The sequence below is a fragment of the Dermochelys coriacea genome, chromosome 2 (genome assembly GCF_009764565.3).
Source record: "Dermochelys coriacea isolate rDerCor1 chromosome 2, rDerCor1.pri.v4, whole genome shotgun sequence".
NCBI classification, from domain to species: Eukaryota; Metazoa; Chordata; order Testudines; family Dermochelyidae; genus Dermochelys; species Dermochelys coriacea.
Window position 1 is genome coordinate 42302385 of NC_050069.1, and position 26508 is coordinate 42328892.

The following is a 26508-nucleotide window of genomic DNA, read 5'->3' on the forward strand; positions in this document are numbered from 1 at the left end:
TTGGTTCAATAATTTATTTGTCACATAATTTATAATTATAGAATGTTGCTGTCATTTATTGTGGAATATTCTGTTCTGTGCATCTGAATTTGCAAATCTTGCATTAAGAAACCATCATGGGAAGATCAAATGCACACTATGTTGATATAACAAGAACTTATGTAATGGCAAACCAGAATAGAGGTCACCAGCAAAGACTCTAATAATTCCCGACTGAGAAAAATAGGAGTTTGCCACAGGTTTTACAGTAAATAAAAAGGCCACCCAACCTACTACCCGAGGAAATCAACTATTTCAATAAGGAGTGAGCAATGCATTTCATTCTTGCATGAAAGGAAACCTACTGAACCAAAGTTATATGACATCACTGAGAACTTGCCCTTAGCAGATACAAAACAGTACACTCTAAAGGGCAAAGTCAGCAAATAAGAAACTTGATATAATTTGGGGGGGGGACTATACATGATTTTTCAAAAATCAAACAAAAGACGACAAAAAACAATTTGAAAGTATTGAAACCATAGAAAAACTGAAAATGATTTTACCTCTCCTTCTCCCCAAAAAACAAAATCAAAAACAAAAAATCCCCAAAGCCACAAGCTAAATTACTTTTAGTCACAGATTTTACTCTATTTAAATTTTCTCTTTCTGCGGCCAGGAAAACAAGAGAGAATGGTTTCAAACAAGCAAAACGAAAGATGCGCTTATTTATTTATTGAAGTTTCTGGCACTTGTCATCTTTGTAGTATATGAGTGGCTAATAGCATAACGGAACAATTAACATCCTTCTCCCCCATAAAAAGCTCAGCAAGGAGTGATGAGCTTTTCAAGTACACATACCCTTGTAATTAGAACTGTGGAATATTAAAAGCCTCACAGGCTAGGCTGGAGGGTAAACTGAGCCATAGTTGAGGATCACAGGGGCTGGTTTTATTTTTAAACAAACATTTAGATGATTTGGAACTAATACCTACTTTGTGTGTGGTACCACTGAGCATAGAAATAGGACAGTTGTGAAGACAACTGTGGCCAGTTACTCTCACAAATAACTGGTCATTTGTTCACGGCACTCTTTAAAATTACTTAAAGCTGCACTAAACAGAGAGTATACACAATCTGATGGTTAGAGCCCCAGATAAGCAAAGCACTTAAGGACTTAACTTGGGACTTAGACCCCTGAATAAGAACGGTAGAAGATGCTTAAGTGGTCTGCTGAATTGGGGCCAAAATGCAGAAGTATTTTACGCAAGCTAGTTTTCACAGTTGTGATGCTATAGACCTTTTATGGGTTAACTTTGAGCAAATCCTAAAGTACCATCCTTTTGCAAGTGAGGCACATACATAAAACTAAACAACACTTTCCGAATCTGACAACAAACACATTTCCAACAGTTCTGAGACTGAACCTGATTGAAGTAGTGTAAGGGCATTTCAGCAAACGGGGGTTTGTTTTGTTTTGTTTTGTTTTGTTTTCAAGCATCTTGAATGATGGAACTATAGACACCATTTTGGAGTCACTTTTTCAGATGAGTACCCATGGGCACATCTACTTTGATAATTGCCTTTTCTTTGCACTCAGAACTTCTGTTGTAGCGGAATGTCACAGTTTTCAAAGCACAGAAACATCATCTTTTAAAACGACAGCACTATAGGGTTACAAGGTGGGCGAGATAATATCTTTTATTGGACCAATTTCTGCTGCTGATAGAGACAAACTTTCAAGCTACACAGAGCTCTGCCTCAGGTTTGGGAAAAATGCTTAAGAGAGTCAGGCTATGTCTACACTGCGCAGCTTACAGTGGCACAGCTGTGCTGCTAACGCCTTGTCGCTGTGAGATATACAGTGTAGCCGCTCTTTGTTGAGCTCTCTCCTGCTGAAAAAATAAAACCACCTCCAAGAGGACAGCTCTACAGTCCCTGAAATTTAACCACCAGACAGCGATCAAACCAGCAAACAAAGGGGGCACCATTGTAGTCCTCAACCATGATGACTGCATGAATGCGGCCAACCAATAAGTCTCTGACACCACCTACTATAAAGAACTCAAAGAAGACCCCACACCACAAGTTACCAAGGAATTTAAGGATATCACCAAATCCTTCCCCAAACAATTCCAGAAGAAACTCTACTACCTCATCCCCCACAAGCCCACCCCAGTGACCTTCTACATGCTTCCCAAGATACACAGGCAAGGGAATCCAAGCAGACCCATTATATTGGGACACAACACCCTTACTGAAGGAATACTAGGACTCATAGAAACCATTCTGTGATGGGATATACTCCCCACACCAGTCCTGAGAGGGCTAAATTAGGCCAGGTGGGCCCAATCACCCAATTAGGCAGCAAATGAGGAAGATTGAGGCTGAGTAGAGAGCCTTGATTACAAAGAAGCCCACCTGTGAGGGAACAGGTGGGGCTTTGATGAAGTCTGGGAGCTGATAACAGATGGAGGCAGCAGAGAAGTAGGCTCCAGTCACTCCCTGGGGGAAAGGGAGGTGTGTTTGGAAACTACAGAGCGTAAGAACCCAGGAACTACTACCCAGATCTGCAGAGTCTGGGATGTCTGACATTCATGCAGTGCCACTGGAAGGCCATGCAGAAGGACAGCCAGGGACCATGTGGAAAGTAGGCACTGCAGGAAGTACTGCCCACAAGACCCAGAGTGTCAGTACCCTGCGGCCCTCTGACTGGTCAAGTGTCCCTACTTAACCACAGGGGTTACCCCAGGAAGTTGTTTGGGCAACCATACAGACCTTGGCTTGCTGCAACGTCAGACTTAGCCTGGTCTCCAGTCTCTCCCTTCAGCCTGACTTCAATCCAGATTCCTGTCTCCCAATTCTAGCCCCGTACTGTCTTTGATATCCACTCTCTGACTTTAACCTGACTCTGACCCTGACCCTGATTCCTGCCCATCGATTCTAAGATGGTACTGCCTCTAATCTCTGATCCCGTCCTGACTCTGACCCTGACTCTTGTTTATGGGACCTGGCCTTGCAATTCCTCTAACTCCTGCCCAAAAACTCCCATCCCTGGGGGGAAGACCTCAGCCCAGTTGTGACTGCTAGGCCTGACCACCTACACCCCGGTCCCTTACACAGAAGCAGGTAGCTTACAGTTACTCCCTGGGAGGAAGGAGTTGGAAGGCTTGTAAACCCAGAGAGGGGAAGAAACCAGACATGTAGGCAAGGCTCAGGAAAAATGGCAGCAAGGTCTGGGAGGGAAAAGACCTTGGCTGCTGATTAGAGGGTCTCTGAGCTGGAACTCAGAGTAGAGGGTGGGTCTGAGTTCCCACACCTGCCACTGGTGAAGTGGCACCAGCAGGACAGGGAATGGGAAAACTGCCTGAATCGTTCTTAAGAGACTGTTATACCACGGAATGGGAAACCTCTGAGTGACCTCGCCAGAGGGCCAAGTCACAAAAAGGCAGCAGCAGTTCCTGGAGCGAAAGAAGGGCTGCAGACAGAGAGAGAGGCAGAGAGATGGGGTGCAACTGCAGGAAGGGGTGTCGCTAATCCCCAGGACAGCTAAGAGGAGGCTCCATCCTAGCAGTGAGTAAAGCACCCCCATCACACATCCTCAAACCAGTCATCACACAAAGGGCTATCTTCTTCCAAGACACAATCAACTTCCTCCACAAATTCTGCAACATAAACAACCTCCCTCAGAACACCATCCTATCCTTGCCACCATGGATGTCACTTCTCTGTGCATCAACATCCCTCACAATGACAGCATCGCTGCCTGCCTCAAATATTTAAAAGACAATGGACAAGCCTCAGAAATCCACCCCAAACACATCACCAAACTCATCCATTTTATCCTCACTCTCAACAATTTTACATTCAACAACAAACACTTTTGTACTAGGATGGCTCCCCAATATGCCAGCCACTTTGCGGGCCACCTTGTAGAAGGATTTCTGGAAAAATGCACCACAAAACTAATGATATACCTGAGATATGTCGATGATATTTTCATCGTCTGGACAGATGACAAACTCCCTCATAGATTTCCACCAAAATTTTAACCACCACCGCTTGTCCATTAAACTCTCTCTGGAACATACCCATGCTAGCATCAAATCATGGTCTTAATAAAGAGATTGCATTTATGGCTTATTACAACAATCTGTAACCACTCACTCCCCTCTTTGTCCTATGACTACAGAGGTGTTAACACTTCACCCTGAATGGTCCCTTAAAATATGTTCGAACTAGTTATGTTAAACTATCTGTTTGATCTTGCATTTAGCTGATACTAAGGCTTTGCCTACACTTCAGAGTTTTGTCGAGGCAAATTAAGCAGGCAATCAAAAACTGGTATAATTACATCGCTTGTGCATGTTCACACAATGCTCCTTTTGTTGGTGGAGCATGTCCACAGTTGGTACTCTAGCACTGACAGAGCAGTGCACTGTGGGTAGCTCCTTTATGTTTGCAAGGCACTGATGTGTGTCCCATTCCTAGCCCTTATCCAACAAGCAAAAAAGCTGACTGTGGGTATTGAAGTTCCTATGGCTGGAGCAGAGCTGGGATTGCACAACCTCCTCTCTCCACAGTGCCAGCAGATCCAGCAACTCAGGTGTGCTCCAAGCAGGAGAGCATTTGCTGTGTGGAGCCACCATGGTCAGCCAGGTAGATGCGATGTGAGCTGTCCACACTGAGCAAACAGGAAGTGGAATTTCAAAAATTCCTGGGCCTTTAAATGTGGTATGGGGGCAGGGGCACTGATGCCTGCATACCTGAGTGTGGGGCAGGCGAGTTCAAACTGCTGACCAGAGTGGTCAGGATGGGCATTGTGGGACACCTCCTGGAGGCCAATTATAGCAACAGACACACACAAAGCACAGTATCTACACGGACACTTTGTTGATACAACTTTGCCGCAAAAAGCTCTATGCCTCTCATTTTATTTTGTCAGCAAAGCAGGAGAGTTTTGTTGGCAGAAGGAACATTGCAGTGTGTACAACTCCACTGTTTTGTCGATGAAAGATTACTTTTGTCAACAAAACTGTGTAGTGCCTAAGTACCTTTCCCAGACCTGAGGAAGAGCTCCATGTAGCTCAGAAGCTTGTCTCTCTGACCAACGGAAGTTGGTCCAATAAAAGATATTACCTCACCCACCTTGTCTTTCTAATATCCCGGGACTGGCACAGCTACAACAACACTGTAAAGCACTATATGGTTTCTCTCTGGGGTACTGTCAATAGTTCATTCTCCCTTTTTTACTATCTTTCCCAAAGCTTAGTGTCCAGGATAATCACAGCCAGACCCCATGAATGTTGTTCCTTCACTTTACCAGCAGTGGGACTGTAGGTTTTATTGTTCAAATTGGATCCGTCCCTCCACTTAAATGGTGCATACACAGTTAGAAAATTGTATTCTAATTATTTGAGCTGTCAAACCAACAATATACATCCCATAGAGTGTCCTTATTCTAACATACATTTATTTACAAACTTTCATTATATTTTGGTGATGGCTATGAATATTCAAAGCACTCCTTATGCACTCTTTTTTTATTTTGGGAAGGTGACTAATTTGTTCAGTCTTCTGAAGAAGGTGGCATAAGAGGGAAATCTTTAGGAATATTTTTCTGGATAGTGACTATTTGTATTCAGAATGGTAGAACTGATGATTATCTTCAGTTCAAAAAAAAATTACACTGAGAGTCTTAGAAGCCTTACAGATTAGAACATTTCTTTAAATAAATATTTAACAAGATCCTTAATAAGAGATAAATGCTTCCCATGATATAAATGCTCCACCACCGTCATCCATGGCTCCCTGCCCAACATCCCAGCTGTCCAGATGTCCGCTGACCACTACAACCTAAACATGCAATCAGAAAAGGACATTTATATGAAAATATCAAACTAGATAAGTCATACAAGGTGCTTCTACCTATTGTGGTACAAGCAATGGAGTAGATATGCCCCATGTTGTCTAAAGATTTTCAGAGTTCTGCTTTTTAGTTTAAAACAAGCATAAATGGAGGACCATAGTACTTGCCATACTGGCTCAGACCATTGGTTTAATCAAGTCTGGTGTCCTATATCTGCTAGTGACTAATAACTAACTGAGTGAAAGGTTTAGCCCTCACTGCATGCCTAGTAATCTTTAGTGATGAGTTTAAACTCTTAAGCATGAAAACCATGATTAACCTTATTTTAGGATGTATAACTAGTAAATATGTACTTAGATTGTAGGGTTCCCAGGCAGACACAGTCATTTTATAACATGTTTGTGCAATGCTAAGCACAGTGAGGCCATGGTCTATGATTGGAGCCTCTCCCTACATGCTATCACAATGTAAAACACCACCACCCATCTACCCCGACCACCATGCCAACCTCCAACACCATGTAGTTTCATAATTACACTAGTCAGATGGAAATTTTAAAATAAATAATATATGAGTTTAGAGTTTTAGGAAGACACTTAAATTATTATAAGTAAATATTTGTCAATATTATCCAGTTCTTTATGATCCTCATAACTAAAGTATTTAATTCTAATATACTATAGCTGTGAATATCTTAGGTTGGCTACACACTGCAGATGAAATCTACCCTACACAAAGCCTGAGTAACTGCTTTGAGCAGGAGACAATTGCTTTCAAACATTTCAACTGAAAAAGGTATCCACCAACATATTTAGAGATAGGGTATGCAGTACATGTGGTGACAATGACCATCAAAAAAAGTGTCAAGAGGGTCTCTGATATGCAGACTTTATGAACTAATACTGCAGCTAGATTGGCATTAGTTCATTACTGTCCACTGGATCAGTGATCTGCAAACTAAGAAGATTTTAGAGAAGAGATGTAAGGGCTCTGAAGGAGATGTTAACTGTCTAGAATGTCAAAAATTGTCTGTGCCACAACTTTAACATGGCCATAGCATTTTAACCAACAATTGGTTTTGGAAAGACAAATATTCACTCCTGGGAAATATAACTTCTGGCTGAAGTGAACTGAGTTTAAAGTTTAAAAACATATTGAAAACTGAGTTTATAATAGATGTAATGCCTTAACTTCAGCAGTGGAAGAACGCCTCACTAACACAGGATGATGTTCCCTGGCAACAATCTCTACACAACAGTCTGATAGGGAATTACTTCTCATTCCTGTGAAATAACATATATTGCAACAGCAGGAAACTTTGAATGAGACAATGGTGTAATCCCTTTTGGATTACAGAATCGAATCACAAAGCATCTCTCCCAGCTTCAGAACATTACGCCAAAACAGGCTAAGGTTCAAGTGGATTGAGAAAGTCAGAGTATTTTACGGATGAACTTTTACTTATATTAATGCCAAGAATAATTAAGTAAATGCAATCAGTGTACTTCTAAGAAATTTTACAGTATACCAACTGACTTTTAACCAACTACTTCTATAGTAACCACTGTTATAGAGAGTCCCTCTAGGAATTATCTCTGCACTGTTCAATGGTTATACACATGCACACACATTTATTTTGATTTGTAAAATATATTGTAAAAGGTGACCAAAGCTCTAGGCACTTTTGACATAAGTTACAAAAAATGTATAGCAACACAAGCTACCAGCCAACCTCCACTGAGAGCTACTCCAACCAAACAACCCCCAAGACTCTCACAAAAACACTATGCCCATCCTGATATATGCCCATCCAGACATATGGGTAAAGGTTATAGATGGAAACATTGCTGCAGGGAGTTCCCTTTTAAAATAATATGGCAGTCATTTGAAGTGGCTTGGGGTCTGTGGATGCATTTGTGGACTAAGGTAGTTCAGGCTATCAAGGATGTATGATAAATGAATTTGTCACATAGCTTTCCAATTTGTCACATAGCTGTCACCTCCACACATGTGCTACATACTCTGTATATGCACATACATATAAAGATTTTTTAAATTTGCACTAAATTTGCACCAAATTTCCATATATAACTGTCTGCTGGTGCAGATAGAACATAAGCATGATACAATGATATAAGTAATCTATTCAGTTTCACTAATAGAGAAACCACAAACATCAGTGTAAAATAGCACTGGACTACATGTGCCAATTCTATAAAAATATTTTTAGGATTAGATAGATTTTCATGCAACATGACAGTCTGAGCTTTGGCTTTTCTGCAGTTTCACCATGAAGGAACTGTCTTTCTACCACAGAATCCTTATAAAGGGCAGCAGGGAAAGAGAAATGAAACACAGGAAATGTTATTCTATTTTCTTGTAGGCCAACATTGTTGACTGATACCAGATGCCTATCAGTCATATACGGAATTCCTATAAATCAGGCTGCACTTAATATGAAAACTAGGCAGAATTGCTATCTAGGTATACATCCATCAGAGCATGCTCCTTTTCCATGTCTTAGTGCCTTATGACACTACAAAACAATTCTCCATGCCATATTTGCTCAGATCTACTCGAGTCATTATGCAAAAATTGTTTGCAAGCAAAATGTCAACATCTCCAGTAGGAAGATAAGGTAAAAGCTTCCATTACGTGTGCCATTTTCAGACTCTTCTCAAGAAACCCTCTCTTGACACTGATCCTCTTCCCAATTACCATCTTGTCTCAAATCTTTCCTTTTTGAGCAAGGTGTCTCCAATAGTTGTGGTGAAGAGACTCTGGAGTCATTCGTTTAGGCAAAGTGGGTAACTATGCCTAAAGTTAAGGTTGCTCAATCACTTGGCCTGAAATTTTCCATGCCTTGTGTCTGTTTCAGGCTGCTTTTTTTTTTTTTTAATTTCAGCTAAAAGTGCTCAGCAGTTTCTTAGAATGAGTCGAGGGGAAAATATATTGTTTTGCCCATATTGAAATATTCTTACAGTTTCATTAAAAAGCTCTAGAGCCTCCGTGCTTTGGAATACAGGCTTGAAATTAGGCAGGGGAGGGAGAGTGGCTTGATATCAGGGATGTGCCTTTTGCTGCCCCATGAAAACTTCAGCTGACACATGTTCAGTAGAGACTTGTTAGAGTTGGAAAGCTAAATTCTCCAAACATTCTGTCTGCACTGAGCATGCTCCAGTATGCGGCTGCAGGACTTTCCTTGCAATGGCTGGCGTGACACCCTGACTGAAATGCAGTGGGTTGACCAAATAAGGAGAGAGCACGTATGGGTGGCTGGGATGAGAAGCCAAAGGTGGAGGTGGGGCAGGAAGGTCATGGGCAGACAGGTCTGTAACTGAGCCCTGGTCTACACTGGGGGGAGGGTGGCGGAGGGAAATCTATCTAAGTTACGCAACTTCAGTTACGTAAATAACGTAGCTGAAGTAGACGTTCTTAGATCGATTTACCGTGGTGTCTTCACCGCAGTGAATCAACTGCTGCCGTTCCCCCGTCGACTCCGCCTGCGTCTCTCACGGCGGTGGGGTACAGGAGTCGATGGGAGAGCACTCGGAGGTCAATTTATCGCGTCTAGACTAGACGTGATAAATTGACCCCTGCTGGATCGATCGCTGCCTGCCGATCCTGGCCAGCTGCTCCTGGGAGCCTCCTGCTTGCTGTGCAGAGCGGAGTGGGAGGGGAATGCTGATGTCAGAGTGCCCTCCCCCACGCCAACCCTGTGCCCTTGTACCCTATTTCCGCATAGCAGGGGAGGGGGACATGACAGGGCTCAGGAGTGGGATGGAGAGAGCTTGCTGGCGGTTGCTGCTTGTCTGAACAAGCAGGCTTCAGCCTGGTGAGTTCCAAACTACTTAATAGGGCAGCATACTTAAAGGGACAACACATCTCTTTCTCTGCCCCTATCTCTCACACACCACATTGTCTCTCTCCCTCTCACACACAACACACTGTCTCTTTCTCACACTCGCCTCCCAACACATACTTGCATGTTATTGTTGTTGCTACTTCTTGATACTTCCTGCAATGCACCCATATAGTCTCTGTAATTTTATTCTTTCAAAGTGTGTTATTTTAGTTTTTTGACTGGTCTATGCATTTCATAATTGTTATTTCTCTCTTAAGCTTAAATTTAATTCTTTGAGTTTTAAGTTCTAAAATGCCTAACTTGTCCTGGCTGGAGTAATTATCCCTATGACAACTTTTTAAAAATAAATAATATATTATATCTAAGTTTTTTGTTTCTACTGGTGGCACACATCCATACATTAGCTTGATATTGGTGCACGTAATAAAATTCATTCTGCACATGGATGGAAAAAATTAGAGGGAACATTGGTCTGTAACCATTAGAGGTTACTCCTCTCAGAACCTGGAATAGAACTCAGGAGTCCCAAGTCTCTGCATGCCTCTGCTGTCAGCAAATAGACTGTGCTAGCAGGTTTCATAACTATATCTCCCCCCCTTCAGTGGCTGATCAATACACTCACTCAACTATTGCTGTCAGTGACTCTCATATCTTAAGAGGCAGAGGTCTGTGCTGTGAATATAAAAGGTTCTAATCATGCTGATGTATCATCTTGGAGTCAATGGATGAAATCTGTAGTTTTTTCAGTTTGCTTTTTAAAAAAAAACTAAGAAATTAGATACCAAAAGCTACATTAGAAGAATGTTTTAGTTGCTAATTCAATCACTCATAACTTAGGAAGTACCAGAATTAAGGTTGCTTGTGCAACCTTAATTGTTGGTCCCCTTGTTGTATACACATTAAAATAAGGTCTTTAATTATATTACCATATTTTTCCCCACAGGAATCTTCCACAAGAAATCAGAAAATTTGCAAAGTAACTTCCATATTGGCACACCGAATGCAGTTTTCTTGTATGCAAAATATGCAGGTCCAATTTTTGAAGGCAGCTTGAGGTCATCTGAAAATTCAGATCACTAGATTCAATCCAATCCAAAAAGTACTTAAAAATTTCTTTACCCCCATTTCAGAAGTCCTTCCCCCTTCCACAAATACAACCAAACATGATACTACTGTATTCCATAGCTAGGACTTAAATATTGTTAAAACAACTCCTCAGATGGAGGAATCCACTTACAAATTGAGGTCTGTGTGTTTAAGCACATACATGCATAAAGCGTGTGCGTCATTATTTATTTGTGCTGTAGTACCTAGGAGTCCTATTAATGGACCAGAATCCTATTTTGCTAGGTGTTGTACAAACACAGAACAAGAAGAGTGTCTTGTGTCCTGGGTAATTTGTCCACTCTGCCACTATGACCACTGTGAGCAGGCAAATTTCTGCAATTTATAAAACTCCAAGGATTCTCTTTGTTTTAGTAATCTGCAAGTTTATGAGAAATACCAAAAGAGCAGGGACAAAATGTTATATGCATTACCAACAAAAAACTGATACATTTAGGCCCACCAGAGTCAACGAAGTCCTCTAATTAGTACAAAATCTTCATATACATGGAGTACAAATGTGACATTGCTCTCAGACACTCTTTAGAATATATCATTTATAATATTAGTAGCTTTAAATATTGTCTGGGAAACGCTGGAGTGATGTATTGAAAAATAGTATGTAGACATGATCATCTCTCTCTCAAATTATTTCCTAATCTATTGGCTGTAATATAAAATATGGCCTCTACTTATTTTGGGTTAATTTACACTGTCGTCTTTTTATGCACAGACTTTTACCCTGCCCAAAAAACAAAACTAAAGGTGGTCTACCCCATTGCGGCAACCCTCCTCAATCCATACAAAACAACTTCCTTTCACAGTACCCTACCTTCCTCATCTCCAGACCAGTTTTTTAACTCTATTACAATAGTTCCTTATGTGTATAACGCAATGACATTTTGTAAATCAGTCAGTTGTCTGTTCCATCAAAGGTCTTCCTGAAATCCAGATAAATTAGGTCTTTTCTTTCATTCTTCTCCAGCCTGATAATGTGCTTGAAAGACTTGAAGAGAATTTGTCAGGCATGTTCTTCCTTTCATGAATCCAATCTAACTGTTCCAAGAACAGCAGAGACATTGGTGGATGAAAGAAAAAAATCCGCTATTAGCAGACTGTTTCAGGAAATGCTACATAATGATTGTGACCATTCAAACAGACAGCACATTTGCTTTTGAAAGCAAGCAGCATTCTACACCATTACTATCAGTAGTTCTTAGCAAAGTTTGGAGAAGATTAAATTAATTTTAAACATCTTAAGGTGCAAGAGGAATTTTATGACTAGTATTGTTGTCCCTTTTTGACCCAAGTGGCTGGTCAAAATTCAGGGCCTTGGGGATATTCCAGTGAGAACAGAAATTTGTGGTAGACAAGTATTTCTTCGATGCAGTTTTATTTACAAAGAATGTACAGAGTCCAGTGTCCCTGAACACAGAGGGAATCAAGAACCTAAGAGGAGTAGTTTCTTAGCTTATAGTCCCCAAGCCTCTTTTGCCAACCGAAGGCCCAAAAGCTCATTCTCATTTTCTAGCTTTTTCCAGGGTCACACTGTGTTTGCAAGCTGCTGCTTGGCTTTCATAAAATCATAGAAGATTAGGGTTGGAAGAGACCTCAGGAGGTCATCTAGTCCAACCCCCTGCTCAAAGCAGAACCAGCTCCAACTAAATCATCCCAGCCAGGGCTTTGTCACACTGGGCCTTGTAAACCTCTAACCCTTTCTTGCCTCCTCTTCTCTCTGTCCTTTTCTGAGCTTTTTATGTGTTTTTCCACTCCCCCATCCCCATCCTTCCACACACACCTAATAACAATACCCAGTCGAACCCTTCCCTCTCTCAGCATGGTGCTAGTTTCTGGGCAGACTCAATTAGCATTTGTTTAGGTGTGCCCCTTTAACTGTCTCTTACAACTATCTTAAATGGAGGACTTGTTCACACTTCAGTTTGAATGAGTTTTTAATTCAACCCATAGCAAGGTTTCACGCAGCTGATAACAGTATGTTGCTTAGTGGACAGCATTATATATATCACTAGATTACCATAACACAACATATTTGTCAAAACATACATGAACCCATTTCTCCACTGCCTTACCTTGTGCAGAGTAATGTAATAAGCTACTACTAGAGAAAGGCCTTGTCTAGACATGTTTAAAACCTGGTTTATTCATCCACAATGTAATTCCATTGACTTCAGTGGATAAATTCAGCCCATAAAGGGTGTGGGTTTAGTTTTTAGTTTTGTTTTTTAACCTTGAGTTAATCAATTGCCAATTAACTCAAGGTAAATAACTCTTTTATAAAGGTTTCAGAGTAGCAGCTGTATTAGTCTGTATTCGCAAAAAGAAAAGGAGTACTTGTGGCACCTTAGAGACTAACAAATTTATTTGAGCATAAGCTTTCGTGAGCTACAGCTCACTTCATCGGATGCATTCATCCTGGATATTCTCCACTTGTTTGTTACAGGCTTCAAACATTTGTGATTTACCCTGGGGGTCAGCCTAGAGTAAATCACAAATGTTTGTCGCTTGGAAGAAATGTTTGGTGAGTGTCCACACTATGATTTACAAGGTGTTAACTAGCTTGAATTAATTAGCAGTTTACTCAAGTAAAAAAGTCTAATGAAGACATGCCCTAACTGTAAACCGAGAACATTAACATTTTTAATTGGTTTTATTTGTATCTAAAACATATTTCCTTCAAATTCAGTTTTCTGCTTTGGTCTCCAAATAATATGACTTCACTCTATAGCCCCTTTTATTAAATTTCACAAGCATTCAGAATGGCTTTCAAACAATCAGCCTAGCTGTCCTAACCAATTTGCAGTCCTACAGATATGGTAATGTTCAGAAAGAAAAAAATGCTTAAAATAAAAAAAACCCCTGTCTATTCTATTTAATATCCACTGTAATTAATCTCAGCTTCCAGGCTCCTGATTAAATGACATTTCTGTGCATGAAACAGAAATGACACACTCGGTTGCACAAGAATCAAAACCCATTACTGCTAAGAAGCTGACTAACTTTCAAAGCATCTCTGTATCACAACATATATAAAACATTTTATATGTTGAAGTTTACAAAACATGAAGTGATTTGAAGTCCGGCACTACCTGAAAGTATACTTTTCCCATAAAATATTGTAACTAAACCTCTTCTTAACCCCATTAAAATAGGATCTCAGAAACACTGAGCTGATACCATTTGTGACAAATGGGAAGGTCTGGGAGAAAATTAATCTAAATTTGTCTAATTAGAAGCTGTTAGCTGATAAGGGACATGCAGTAAAGATAGGGTTGGCAGAATTTGATTTTTTAAAAATATAATATTGACAGATATTTTGTTTGTTTTTAAGCATTTTAAATTTTTTAATCAATTTAAATTTTCATTGCTGTGGGAAATTATGGAGGGGGTCAGACAATGGGTGGGGATCAGAAAATAATTATTTAGTGACACTAGGTGTTAAGCTTTCACCATCAAAACACAAATGGTCAACATCATGTATTACAATATACAAAGTAAGTATCCTTAGATCAAACTCTAAGTTCTGAAGCAGATTTTTCTTACTTTGCCTAACTGTAAATTTTGATTATCATCGACAGAAATATATTTTTTCTGTTGGTATATGGTGAAATTGATTTTTAATGACACTTACTGATAAAAATCTAATCCTTTCAAGCCTAAGTAAAGATAACAAGACAGAGACTAGATGTAATTTCTACTTAAAATTATTACCATTTTCCCATTAAATGCTGGATTTTAAACGTCACCATTTCCATATGCTTAACATAGTTTAAAGTTTTATAGTTGCCTAACTCAATATTTCCTAGAGCTTTCATGTTGCAGAAAGATTAGGTAGTGTGGGTGACCTGTGATATACAGGAGGTCAGACTAGATGATCTGGTGGTCCCCACTGGGCTTAAACTCTATGACCTCAACACTGTTTTAAAGATAATTTTTCCAAAAGGCATGACGATTACACAGTTAACTTCATTTTAAATACACCTTGTCTGGGAATAGTATGAATAATAACATCTTAGTAGTAAACAACTAATAGAGGAAATATCCCGGAAGTGAGACACTTTCTTTCATTCAGAGATGCCAGTAGCCACATATTACTCATGCTCCCAATTTAAGGATTAGCACAAGCAGAGTGTGATGAGTGTTCTGAGCTGGAGTGTTCTGATGAGTCATTTAATGTAGTTACCCATGAGTCCCAAAGGTTCAACCAATCCACAAACAAGGGTGTAACTATGTGACACCCCCCTCCCCCAGGTACATATACAGGGCTCCAAAAAAAAGCAGCCCCAATCCAGTTTGCTCAATGTTGCTACCTTGTTGGGGATACGCCCAGCTGCCTGGTAGTTGTGATAGACTGCTTCTGCTCCAGCCAGAGTCTGTTCCCTGCCCCTGATCCAGAGATGGACAGTTGTCCAGCTGTCTTGACACAGAGACTCTGCAAATGCCCCTATGTAGAGGCAACAGTTATCCCTGCACTAATTTGCAAAAAAGCGCAACTACCACTTCGGTTTTAACTAAAGGTTACCAGGATTCCTGTTTTGATCAGCTCTAGTTAAGGGTAACACGAGTGTCTGGGTCAATAATTTCTCTGTTAATCCCCAAAATTCTAAAAAAAAATTTCCTCTAGGGATATTTATGTTACCTTTCTCTCCTTCAGTCACACAAGTCACTGATGTGAATTTGCTCCAGGTTTGTGGTGACTACCAGCTGATTATGGATGTTTGGCTACTGTGTGTGGTCGCAAGTCTAATGCCTAGTAGACAGATGTTTATATCACACTCGTCACCCACATAGGCAGCCTAAGAAGAGCGGCAATAGATTTAATGGCCGTGGAGAATAAGCTAATCTTACATTCACAGACATGGTCCCTCCAGACCAGGGAGAAGGCACCGTGACAAGGTAGCATCCCTTGCAATGCCTCTGACCATACTGTTTATGCTTTGTGGATAGCAAGGGGCAAGGGTCAGCAGGGCTCTGGCCAGCTCTGCAAAGTGGGGTCCATGGAGGGAGCGCCACCTCCATCCCTGACTCACCTCAGCAGGCCACCACCTGTCTGCGGCTGTGTGCCGTTGGCTACTCCCCAAGGGCTCTGCTGGGCTCAGAGCTGCCTGGGCAGCTCTGACTGGCTGCGTGAACACTCAAAGTGGGGGCTGGGAGCTGCGGAGCAGCTGCAACCCCGGGCACCAACAGCAGATGGGGGAATGCCATGGCTTCCCATTCCACGGCACCACCAGCTAGAAGAGCAGCATCCTCACACTGCCTGGCTCTGGCTTTCTGCCAAGGACCTGGCCAGAGGGCGGGGCCTGAGGGATGCGGGGGAGAGGAGGAGGTGGGGGTGGAGCTTCCCCCAGGACTGCCCCACTCGGTAAGGCACTGCAGTTTGGGGGGCACTCCCCAACCAACGCTCGAAGTTTCAGCCCCACATCGCTCCTGGCTGCAGCGGGGAGGAGGGGGATTGCGGGGAGAGGGGAGCTTGGCAGGCCCCACTTCCCCCCTTCAGCCCCACTTGGGGGACTGGGTTTCAGCTGCGGGGCTCTGCAGACCCTGTGAAAGGGCTTGCGGATCCCCGATTGAGAACTGCTGTTCTAATCTACACGAAAGACCAAACTAATGGATCAGGGGAGCATGAGCTGGTGGTGGCAATTCCCCAGGTGCAGCTTAGCTGGACCCAGGTATCAGTGACCTGGAGCATTATGAGATACAGTATCTCATTAAACTCTGTTAAATAGTTCTGAGAAGCTGAACCAACAGCTTTATGCTGACAACTCACTAGTCTAACTCATCATTTTTGAGCTCCCTCCCTAAAAACCCTGCATCTATAAAGCTCTTAAATATCTCACAGTCAACTTAAACTTAACACTTCAGAGATGAAGCTCCTTGTGTTTCCTCCCAAGCCCTGCCATTTCCCCCTTCCCTGACACTATTGACAACACTAGCATCCTTCCTAACTGGGAGCCATCTCACTTTGTTCTCTCTTGCTCCACAAATCGCTGCTGTAGCCAAATTCTTACCATGTTTTTCATAGATTAATAGACTCTAAGGCCAGAAAGGACCATTGTGATAATCTTGTCTGTCCTTCCATATACCACAGGTCATAGAACTTCCCCAAAATAATTCTGATGGCAGATCTTTTACATTACATATACATTACAGTGAAGATCTCATTATCTGTGTTGCTAAAGTTCTCATCCAGGCCTCATCATCTCCTCTTTGACTACTACAACCTCTTTTCCTCACCTTGCTTTCTCCCTGTAGGAAGGCGCATGCTGAGCTGCTCTGGTTTTGGACCCTGTTGCCTTCTCCAATCAGTCAGGAACGCCTCAGCTTGACGCAACACCAGTGTTCTTTATTTACAGTTGTTTTCCCACCACCACTTTCCACCTATGTACAGGTTTTGCAGCCAACTGTGCCAAGTGCAGGGCTGGCCAGCAACCGACCAGAAGGCTCCCATCTCCCTCTGTGCCTAGCGTTTCTCTCCCCCCACCCCCCTTTCCCCTAGCTTCCTCCCAGCCTTTATAGCCCTGGATAATGAGGCTGGCACGTGCTGCCCGTTACCAGGCAGACACGAGGCTATCCAACCAGCCCCAATCCATTCCCCTAGATTGGGGTTGGAGTGGCAGGGGCTGATTAAGTGCTTCTCACTCAGCACCCTGTCACAGCCTCACACCACCTACTAAGGTCCTCTCACAGAGCTGCTAGCTAAGATCAGCTTTCTCGGTTACTGCTGGCTATGGGGGATCACTGATATGTATTATTTTTTAAAATTAGTTATATTGACTTCCCCCCACCCTTGTTCCTTTTTATCAGTGGTTCTCAACTCTGGTCCACCGCTTGTTCAGGGAAAGCCCCTGAAGTGCCGGGCCGGTTTGTTTACCTGCCGTGTTTGCAGATTTGGCCGATCGCGGCTCCCACTGGCCAATGGGGGCTGCAGAAAGCGACGTGGGCCAAGGGACAACCTTACACTGTAAGCTCTTCACAGCAGGGACTGTGTCTTCACATCTGTTTTTGCAGGGTGCCTAGCTCATTGTGGGCAGTACTAGAATGAAAATAATAATAATGGAAGCATCCCAATTTCATCTATTTCTAAGTCAGACATGACCAGTAACAGAAAATCACTGGCCATTTCAGAAGCGTAAGAATCAAGCTTACATTTTCTGTTTCCAGTAGAATCAGGACCTACACAGTAATACTAAAGGCATAGCAGTTTGTCAGAAAGCTTAGCAATTACTAAATAACTTAGCCCCTGTGCAGTCTTGTACTAAAGATTTTACAGTTGCCGTTAGTGGTATTCCACTTTAAATAAAAGTCCAGTTATCCTATGATATATGGTTTTGGGTAACTGAATAGAGGCCAATATGTGTCAAAGTTATCTTATATGATAAAATATTTTAAATGGGAGCCCCTTTGTAATGAGGACATTGATTTCAGAATTAATAATCCACAATTTTTTTTTAGTTCCACACTAAATGTTGTTGTCAGTTAAAGAAAGCCATTAAGTAGTACAGAAATTAGGGACCAATTCTGGAAGGTGCCAGGTGCCTCCCTATGAGATCAGGCACTTAAGGTACAATTGCAGCTGTCTCTCTGGAATATTTTTACTGTGTAATCCAATACTGAAGCGAACAGAGGCTCCTTGTTCTATTTAGAGTAGTCTATATTGTGGTGCAGAATTAAGTGTCTTAAAATTCAGTTCAAAACAACAAAGTTTAGGAAGCATTTGGAATTTTTGTTTTATAAATAAATGTGAAAGCCCATTAAATGCTGCCGTTTTCTGTTTAGGGAAAAATACAAGACAGTCTCAATCACATTTTTATCTACTTACTAAACCACACTTTTAGGGTCTCAACATAATGAAATTTTCAGCTAGAAATCCACAAAAGGTGAATATTCTTTCTTCCCCAGTAGTTTTCTTTATATAATATTTCTATAAATGACTACAGTACTTATGAAATGTCTAGTGGATTGAACATGGGCTTGGCAGCCAGGTGTTTCTCATGTGGGGGGCCTTGGGTGAGATTCTTAATTATGCTGCCTCCATTGCCTCTTCTGTAAAAGTGGGATAATAATTTCTTAACATAGAGGGATACTTTGAAGAAAAATTAATGTTTGAAAATGCAGAATGTATATAAAAGTGCTAAAAAAATGTAGATCTAAATTCCCTGCTGTTGTAAATTGCACATAAGGGAGCTGCACCGATTTACACCACCAGAGAACTAGGTACATTATTTTTAGTGACTATCCACAGCCCTGGGAACTAAAGGCCTCTGTCTCGAGAGGCATATTAGGGGCAGCACTAGCAAGTAACACAGACAGGGTTTCCCACACTATTCCATCAACATACTTCAGCAACCCTGACTTGGAAAGATCCCCTTTAAATATGAGATGATGGTTCACTCTCCATGTTTATTCAGTCTTGGGCCTCTCTGCTTAAATACTGTGATAAAGACATCAAGGTAAGGATCTAGACAGACAGACCAACCAAAGGTGTCAGTTAGTACCAAGTGTGAAGGTTTGAGTGATGTGGACAACTTATTTTCCTAGGCCATCAAACAATTATCAAATAGTGATCACTTCTATCTACTGCCATTCTAGGTGGGATTTGAACTGCTGACCTTCAGTTGGAAGGTTCTAAATCCCATGATGAATCCCTGGAGTCACCTCATCTCCCAGCATAATTTTTTTTCTTTTTACTTAATGCTGCTGCAGCAATGAATACCATAAATTAGTTATTACTTAATTTCTTTCCCCGTCCACATCACACAAGGCCTGAAGGGGCAAATTAGACCAATTACCCTATAGACTGCACCTGGAGGAAAGCCAGGCAGGCTAATAAAGTCCAGCTTGGGGGGAAAAGGAGTACTTGTGGCACCTTAGAGACTAACAAATTTATTAGAGCATAAGCTTTCGTGAGCTACCGCTCACTAAAGATTTTACAGTTGCCGTTAGTGGTATTCCACTTTAAATAAAAGTCCAGTTATCCTATGATATATGGTTTTGGGTAACTGAATAGAGGCCAATATGTGTCAAAGTTATCTTATATGATAAAATATTTTAAATGGGAGCCCCTTTGTAATGAGGACATTGATTTCAGAATTAATAATCCACAATTTTTTTTTAGTTCCACACTAAATGTTGTTGTCAGTTAAAGAAAGCCATTAGATGAAGTGAGCTGTAGCTCACGAAAGCTTATGCTCTAATAAATTTGTTAGTCTCTAAGGTGCCACAAGTACTCCTTTTCTTTTTGCGAATACAGACTAACACGGCTGCTACTCTGAAACCTGTGATTATGCAACAGCTTGGGGGGAGGAGCTGGGCCTGGTATATAAAGCCAGGAAGCTGGCAACAGAAGGGGGTTTCAGGGAAGTAGTCTGCAGTCACTGTGTGGGAGAAGGGAGGTGTGTTTGGGATAACAGAGGGTAGTCTACAGTTGCTCCCTGGGAGGAGGAAGTTTAGGCTGGCAAATCCAGACAAGTGGAAAGAAGCAAGGAATAGGATAGTGCAGACCTTGGCTGCTGATGAGACGACCTCTAAGTTGGAACCTGGAAGAGAGGGCAGGCCTGGGTTCCCCTACCAGCCACTGGGAAATTGGCATAGACCAAGCAGTGGAGAGTGGACTGCCTGAGACAACTCATGCTGGAAAATGTTGATACCCTGGAAGGGAGGAACAGGCTGAGTGACCTGGCTGGGGGGGCTGAATTGTGAAGAGGAGGCAGTGGCTCCTGGAGTCACAGAGGAGCCACAGATGGTGAAAGATGGAATGTGGCAGAGGGTAACTGCAGGAAGGGGTGTTGGCCGGCAGAGTTAATCCCCAGAACTGCCAGGAGGCGGCACCCTCCAGCGGTGAGTAGAGTGCCCCATCACAAGATGCAATATTAACTTCAGTCAATTTTTAAATGTTGGCTGTTGATCAGTTTAAACATCCTGATAGCACCTATGTTAGTGATATCGAGTGCCATTACCTCCATCCTCAACAGCCTCCAAAAAACAGTGTTATTTTAATACAGAGATTTATTCTGCCAGGACAGCTGGGTCCAACACAGATTGAGTTTTCTTAAATGAAGATTTTTGTAGAAGACTTAAATTGCCATTCCTCTTCCATTTGTCCTTCATTTCATGTTGTGCTCTGTGGTAAAATGGATTTAATTTCACCCCCAGGCTGTGTTCTCATGGGCTGTTATTGAAGCAATATTAATATTTGTACCTACAGTTTTCACAATTTAACACAGAAATAGGTTATTAGAGAGAGAAGAGCATCTTCAGAGGCAGGCTTGCTCACCTAGTGAGGAGGGCTTTCAACTAGGTTTGCTGGGAGATGGAGACCTAAGCCCTGAGGTAAGTGAGGAAATGGGATACTGGGAGGAAACACTAGGAGGAGGGTGCAACAAGGGAGGCCTCCTGATTCATACTGAGAAAACAGGGCAATCAGCTAGTTATCTTAGGTGCCTGTACATGAACGCAAGAAGCCTGGGAAACAAGCATTGGAAGTTCTGGCACAGTCAAGGAATTATGATGTGATTGGAATAACAGAGACTTGGTGGAGTAACTCACATGACTGGAGCACTGTCATGGATGGGTATAAACTGTTCAGGAAGGACAGGACGGGGAGAAAAGATGGAGATGCACTGTATGTAAGACAGCAGTATGGTTGCTCAGAGCTGCAGTATGAAACTGGAGAAAAGCCTGAGGGTCTTTGGGTTAAGTGTAGAGGCGAGAACAACAAAGGTGATGTCATGATGGGCATGTGCTATAGACTACCAGACCGGGAGGATGAGGTAGACAAGGCTTTCTTCGGACACCTAACAGAAGTTCCAGATCACAGGCCCTGATCTCATGGGGGGACTTCAATCATTCATCTGCTGGAAGAGCAATAAAGCAGTGCACAGACAATCTAGGAACTTTTTGGAGAGCATTGGGGAAAACTTCCTGCTGTAAGTGCTGGAGAAACCAACTAGGGGCCATGCTCCTTTTGATCTACTGCTCACAAACAGGGAAGAATTGATAGAGGAAGTACAAGTGGGTGGCAACCTGGGCAGCAGTGACCATGAGATGGTAGAGTTCAGAATCCTGACAAAAGGAAGAAAGGAGAGCAGCAGAATACGGACCCTGAATTTCAGAAAAGCAGACTTTGACTCCCTCAGGGAACTGATGGGCAGGATCCCCTAGGAGGCTAATATGAGGGGGGAAAGGAGTCCAGGAGAGCTAACTCTATGTTAAAGAAGCCTTATTGAGGGCACAGGAACAAACCATCCCGATGTGCAGAAAGAATAGCAAATATGGCAGGCAACCAGCTTGGCTTAACGGAGAAATCTTCGGTGAGCTTAAACACAAAAAGGAAGCTTACAAGAAGTGGAAACTTGACCAGACGACTAGGGAGGAGTATTAAGATATTGCTCAATCGTGCAGGGGTGTAATCAGAAAGGCCAAAGCACAACTGGAGTTGCAGCTAGCAAAGGATGTGAAGGGTATCTACAGGTATGTTAGCAACAAGAAGGTGGTCAGGGAAAGTGTGGGACCCTTACTGAATGGGTGAGGCAACCTAGTGACAGATGATGTGGAAAAAGCTGAAGTACTCAATGCTTTTTTTTGCCTCGGTCTTCACAGACATAGTCAGCTCCCAGACTGCTGCATTGGGCAGCACAGTATGGGGACGAGGTGAGCAGCCCTCAGTGGTGAAAGAATAGGTTAAAGACTATTTAGAAAAGCTGGACATGTACAAGTCCTTGGGGCCAGATGCAATGCATCCAAGGGTGCTGAGGGAGTTGGCTGATGTGATAGAGCCATTGTCCATTATCTTTAAAATCTCGTGGTGATCAGGGGAGGTCCTGCACAATTGGAAAAAAGCAAATATAGTGCCCATCTTTAAAAAAAGGGAAGAAGGAGAATCTGGGGAACTACAGAGTGGACAGCCTCACCTCAGTTCCCAGAAAAATCATGGAGCAGGTCCTCAAGGAATTCATTTTGAAGCACTTGGAGGAGAAGAAGGTGATCAGGAACAGTCAACATGGATTCACCAAGGGCAAGTCATGCCTGACCAACCTGATTGCCTTCTATGATGAGATAACTGGGTCTGTGGACATGGGGAAAGTGATGTACGTAATATACCTTGACTTTAGCAAAGCTAAAGCAAGTTAAAAAAAGTATGGATTGGATGAATGGACTATAAGATGGATAGAAAGCTGGCTAGATTGTCGGGCTCAAAGGGTAATGATCAACGGCTCAATGTCTAGTTGGCAGCCGGTATCAAGCTGAGTGCCCCAGGGGTCGGTCCTGAGGCCGGTCTTGTTCAACGTCTTCATTAATGATCTGGATGATGGGATGGATTGCACCCTTAGCAAGTTCGTGGATGACACTAAGCTGGGGGAGAGGTAGATATGCTGGAGGGTAGGGATAGGGTCCAGAGTGAACTAGACAAATTGCAGGATTGGGCCAAAAGAAATCTGAGGTTCAACAAGGACAAGTGCAGAGTCCTGCACTTAGGCCGGAAGAATCCCATGCACTGCTACAGGCTGGGGACCGACTGGCTAAGCGGTAGTTCTGCAGAAAAGGACCTGGGGATTACAGTGGACGAGAAGCTGGATATGAGTCAACAGTGTGCCCTTGTTGCCAGGAAGGCTAATGGCATACTGGGCTGCATTTGTAGGAGCATTGCCAGCAGATCAAGGGAAATGATGATTCCCCTCTGTTCAGCGCGCTGAGGCCACCTCTGGAGTATTGCATCCAGTTTTGGGCCCCCCATTACAGAAAGGATGTGGACAAATTTGGAGAGAGTCCAGTGGAGGGCAACAAAAATGATTTGGAGGTTGAGACATATGACTTATGAGGAGAGGCTCAGGGAACTGGGCTTATTTAGTCTGCAGAAGAGAAGAGTGAGGTGGGATTTGATTGCAGCCTTCAACTACCTGAAGGGGGTTACAAAGAAGATGGAGCTAGGCTGTTTTCAGTGGTGGCAGATGACAGAACAAGAAGCAATTGTCTCAAGTTGCAGTTGGGGAGGTCTAGGTTAGATATTTGGAAAAACTATTTCACTAGGAGGTTGGGGAAGCACCGAAATGGGTTACCTAGGGAGGTGGTAGAATCTCCATCCTTAGAGGTTTTTAAAGCCTGGCTTGACAAAGCCCTGGCTGGGATGGTTTAGTTGGGGTTGGTCCTGATTTGAGCAGGGGGTTGGACTGGATGATCTCCTGAGATCTCTTCCAACTCTAATCTTCTATGAGACTAAGGATGCATCCAAGGTTATAAAGTCAGTTTGTGTCACAGAAGGGAACTGAACTCAAGTCTCTCAAATCCCAGGTCAGTGCCTTACACTGGATCATGCTTCCCCCATGAAGGAAGCTTGAAAATATGACAGTGGGACTTACAGATTGCTGCAGGCTTAGGGTATTATTGCCTACTAAAAAAGTTTTAGACAGCACTGGAAATGAATTCTTCTGAGAGGATGAAGCACTATACTGTAAAGCATAAATTATCAAGACCTTAGGGGATAATTGGAATTGAGATAATCAGAAACCAGACAGCAAGTTTTGTAATCTTCACCCAATCTTGGGTTAAGATCCAAGGAGAGAACGGGAACTCTGGGAATCTTGAAGCTCTGCTCCTGGAGAGTTTCTGAGCAACCCAGGAAAGGAGCTTGTCAGCCAAAATACCTCTTAAACAGACCTTCAGTTAATTAGGGTTATATTGCATTTCTTGTAGCACAAACTTACACATTCAAGTCTATACTTATAGATTTCTTGTCTATTTAATCTTTCAGAATCAAATTTCTTATATTCAACCCTAAGGCTTCAAAAATATGAATCAATAATACTCTAACATATAAAGTAAGAAGCACAATTTTTCCAAAGTCTATAAACATAAGGTATGTGTAAACACACACAAAGCACAGTACTATTTCTTGGGTGTTACAAGATTTAGGTTTCCTTATTATGAAATTCATAGCAAATACATTTTTTTAATAAACCCGCAGCGCCTTGAATTATATCTAGTCAAAATATTAAACTTTCTCATACTTGAAGAGGAAATATTGTGCTAGACCTAGACCAGTACTAACAAAGTGTTAAAGAAAAATAAATACCCTATGTTAAATACTCTCTGATTATGCTTAAATAACCAATAATTATTTCTGAGAAGTATTTTCCCAAACTATTATAGTACAATGAAAAATGGGTTATCAGTAAAGCAGCAGCATCAAGTGTTAATATTCATGGCTTTATAGAAGATAACTTCTCCTCCTGTTCTTACATCTAGTAAGTGAGCCGCCTTAGATATTTGTAAAGGAATTTTCCTCCTATCAATACTCTTTCACATTAGAAGCAAAGGTGAAACATGGCAGAAAATAATAATAAAAAAAATCAGTTTTCCCCTGAAGTATTTTCAGTAGAATTAAAACACATCAAAAACAATTATATTATTACCATATTTAAAGAATTTGTTAATGGTGATGTTAAGGTTAATGCCACATTATCAGTGGTCTGAGTCACGATGGGTGCACATTTATGTGAAACGGATAAAAATTATACAATCAGATTTTAGCCCTAAGTATTTTAGACCCAGATACTGGATTATAAAAAACAGAGTACTCGGAAAGGCACCTGTGAGCTAAACATACTTCATTCTAATTGCCCCATTTTCAGTCATTTGTAACTTTTTCAAAAAGGTCTTAGCTGGTCAACTTGATTTTCAGGGTCTGGAACTTGTTTTGCCTTGAAGTCATTTTCAGCACCCCCCCCCCCCGCCAGGTTTAACATCTAATGATGTTAAACATCAGATGACACCTAAGATTTTTCTTCTATTTTATTTAGGTTCCATCACCAAGGTGTCTGAATGCTTTCCAATAGTATGCAACTATCGTGGTGTTCTTCCGTTTCTATCCACAGGGGGGAAATTGTTGAAAAAAAAGTTGAATACTATGCTTTGCACATTTCTATTAGTAAAGGCAAAGTCAAAGGCACTTTGCACTTGGAAGGGATGGCTGTTGTTCTGGAATGATTCAGCGTTTTGGACCAGTCCCCAAGAAAGCTTAATCTCCTGCACAAGTTTTACCCTTGTACTACACATCTCCATTATGCCAGAGGATAGCAGTTGTCAACCACACTACTTGTCCCAGAGCTTTAGGTCATCTTTTAAGTATCGCAGGCCTAGCTCATTGATAACCTTGAAAAAAACTGAGATCTTGAGCCTGATGCAATATTCTATGGGGAGCTGGCACAGTGAGCAGATGACAAATGTGATGTTTTTGTTTCTGAGGGTGGTATATTATTAGATTGGTTTTAATGTTTTTATCATGTTCTTATACATTTACAAAATTAAATTATAGCTCAAAGCCCCAAGAGCCTTGGCAGAGGATGCTTTATAAACTGAATTATTATTAGTTAGGTTTTATACTTGAAAATACCATGAAACATGTTAACCATACATACAAACAGGCCATTGTGCATCTGCATGTTTTGTGGTTTTCTCTGTAGTTTCCCCTCTCACTCCAGACAGATGCACTATTCTAATATGAAGATTAAATCCAACCATACCATGGCCACACACTTAAATTACATGGTAGATGGCAAATCAACTAACGTCGCCTGAACCAAAACTACGATGCGTTCAAAACTTGAACGGAAAAAAAAAAGTTTTACAGATTGCTGCATAATTTGAATCTTCCAGGACATGGAGGGCTCAGAGCTAG

General features: G+C 41.9%; 1 protein-coding gene across 1 annotated transcript in view; it reads right to left on the bottom strand.

The window, feature by feature from the left end:
* CPQ (carboxypeptidase Q) overlaps positions 1–26508 on the bottom strand; it is a 238843-nt gene that overhangs the window by 82828 nt on the left and 129507 nt on the right. Inside the window, 1 exon segment of the mRNA XM_043507563.1 lies at positions 5749–5835. Coding sequence (XP_043363498.1) covers positions 5749–5835 — 87 coding nt within the window.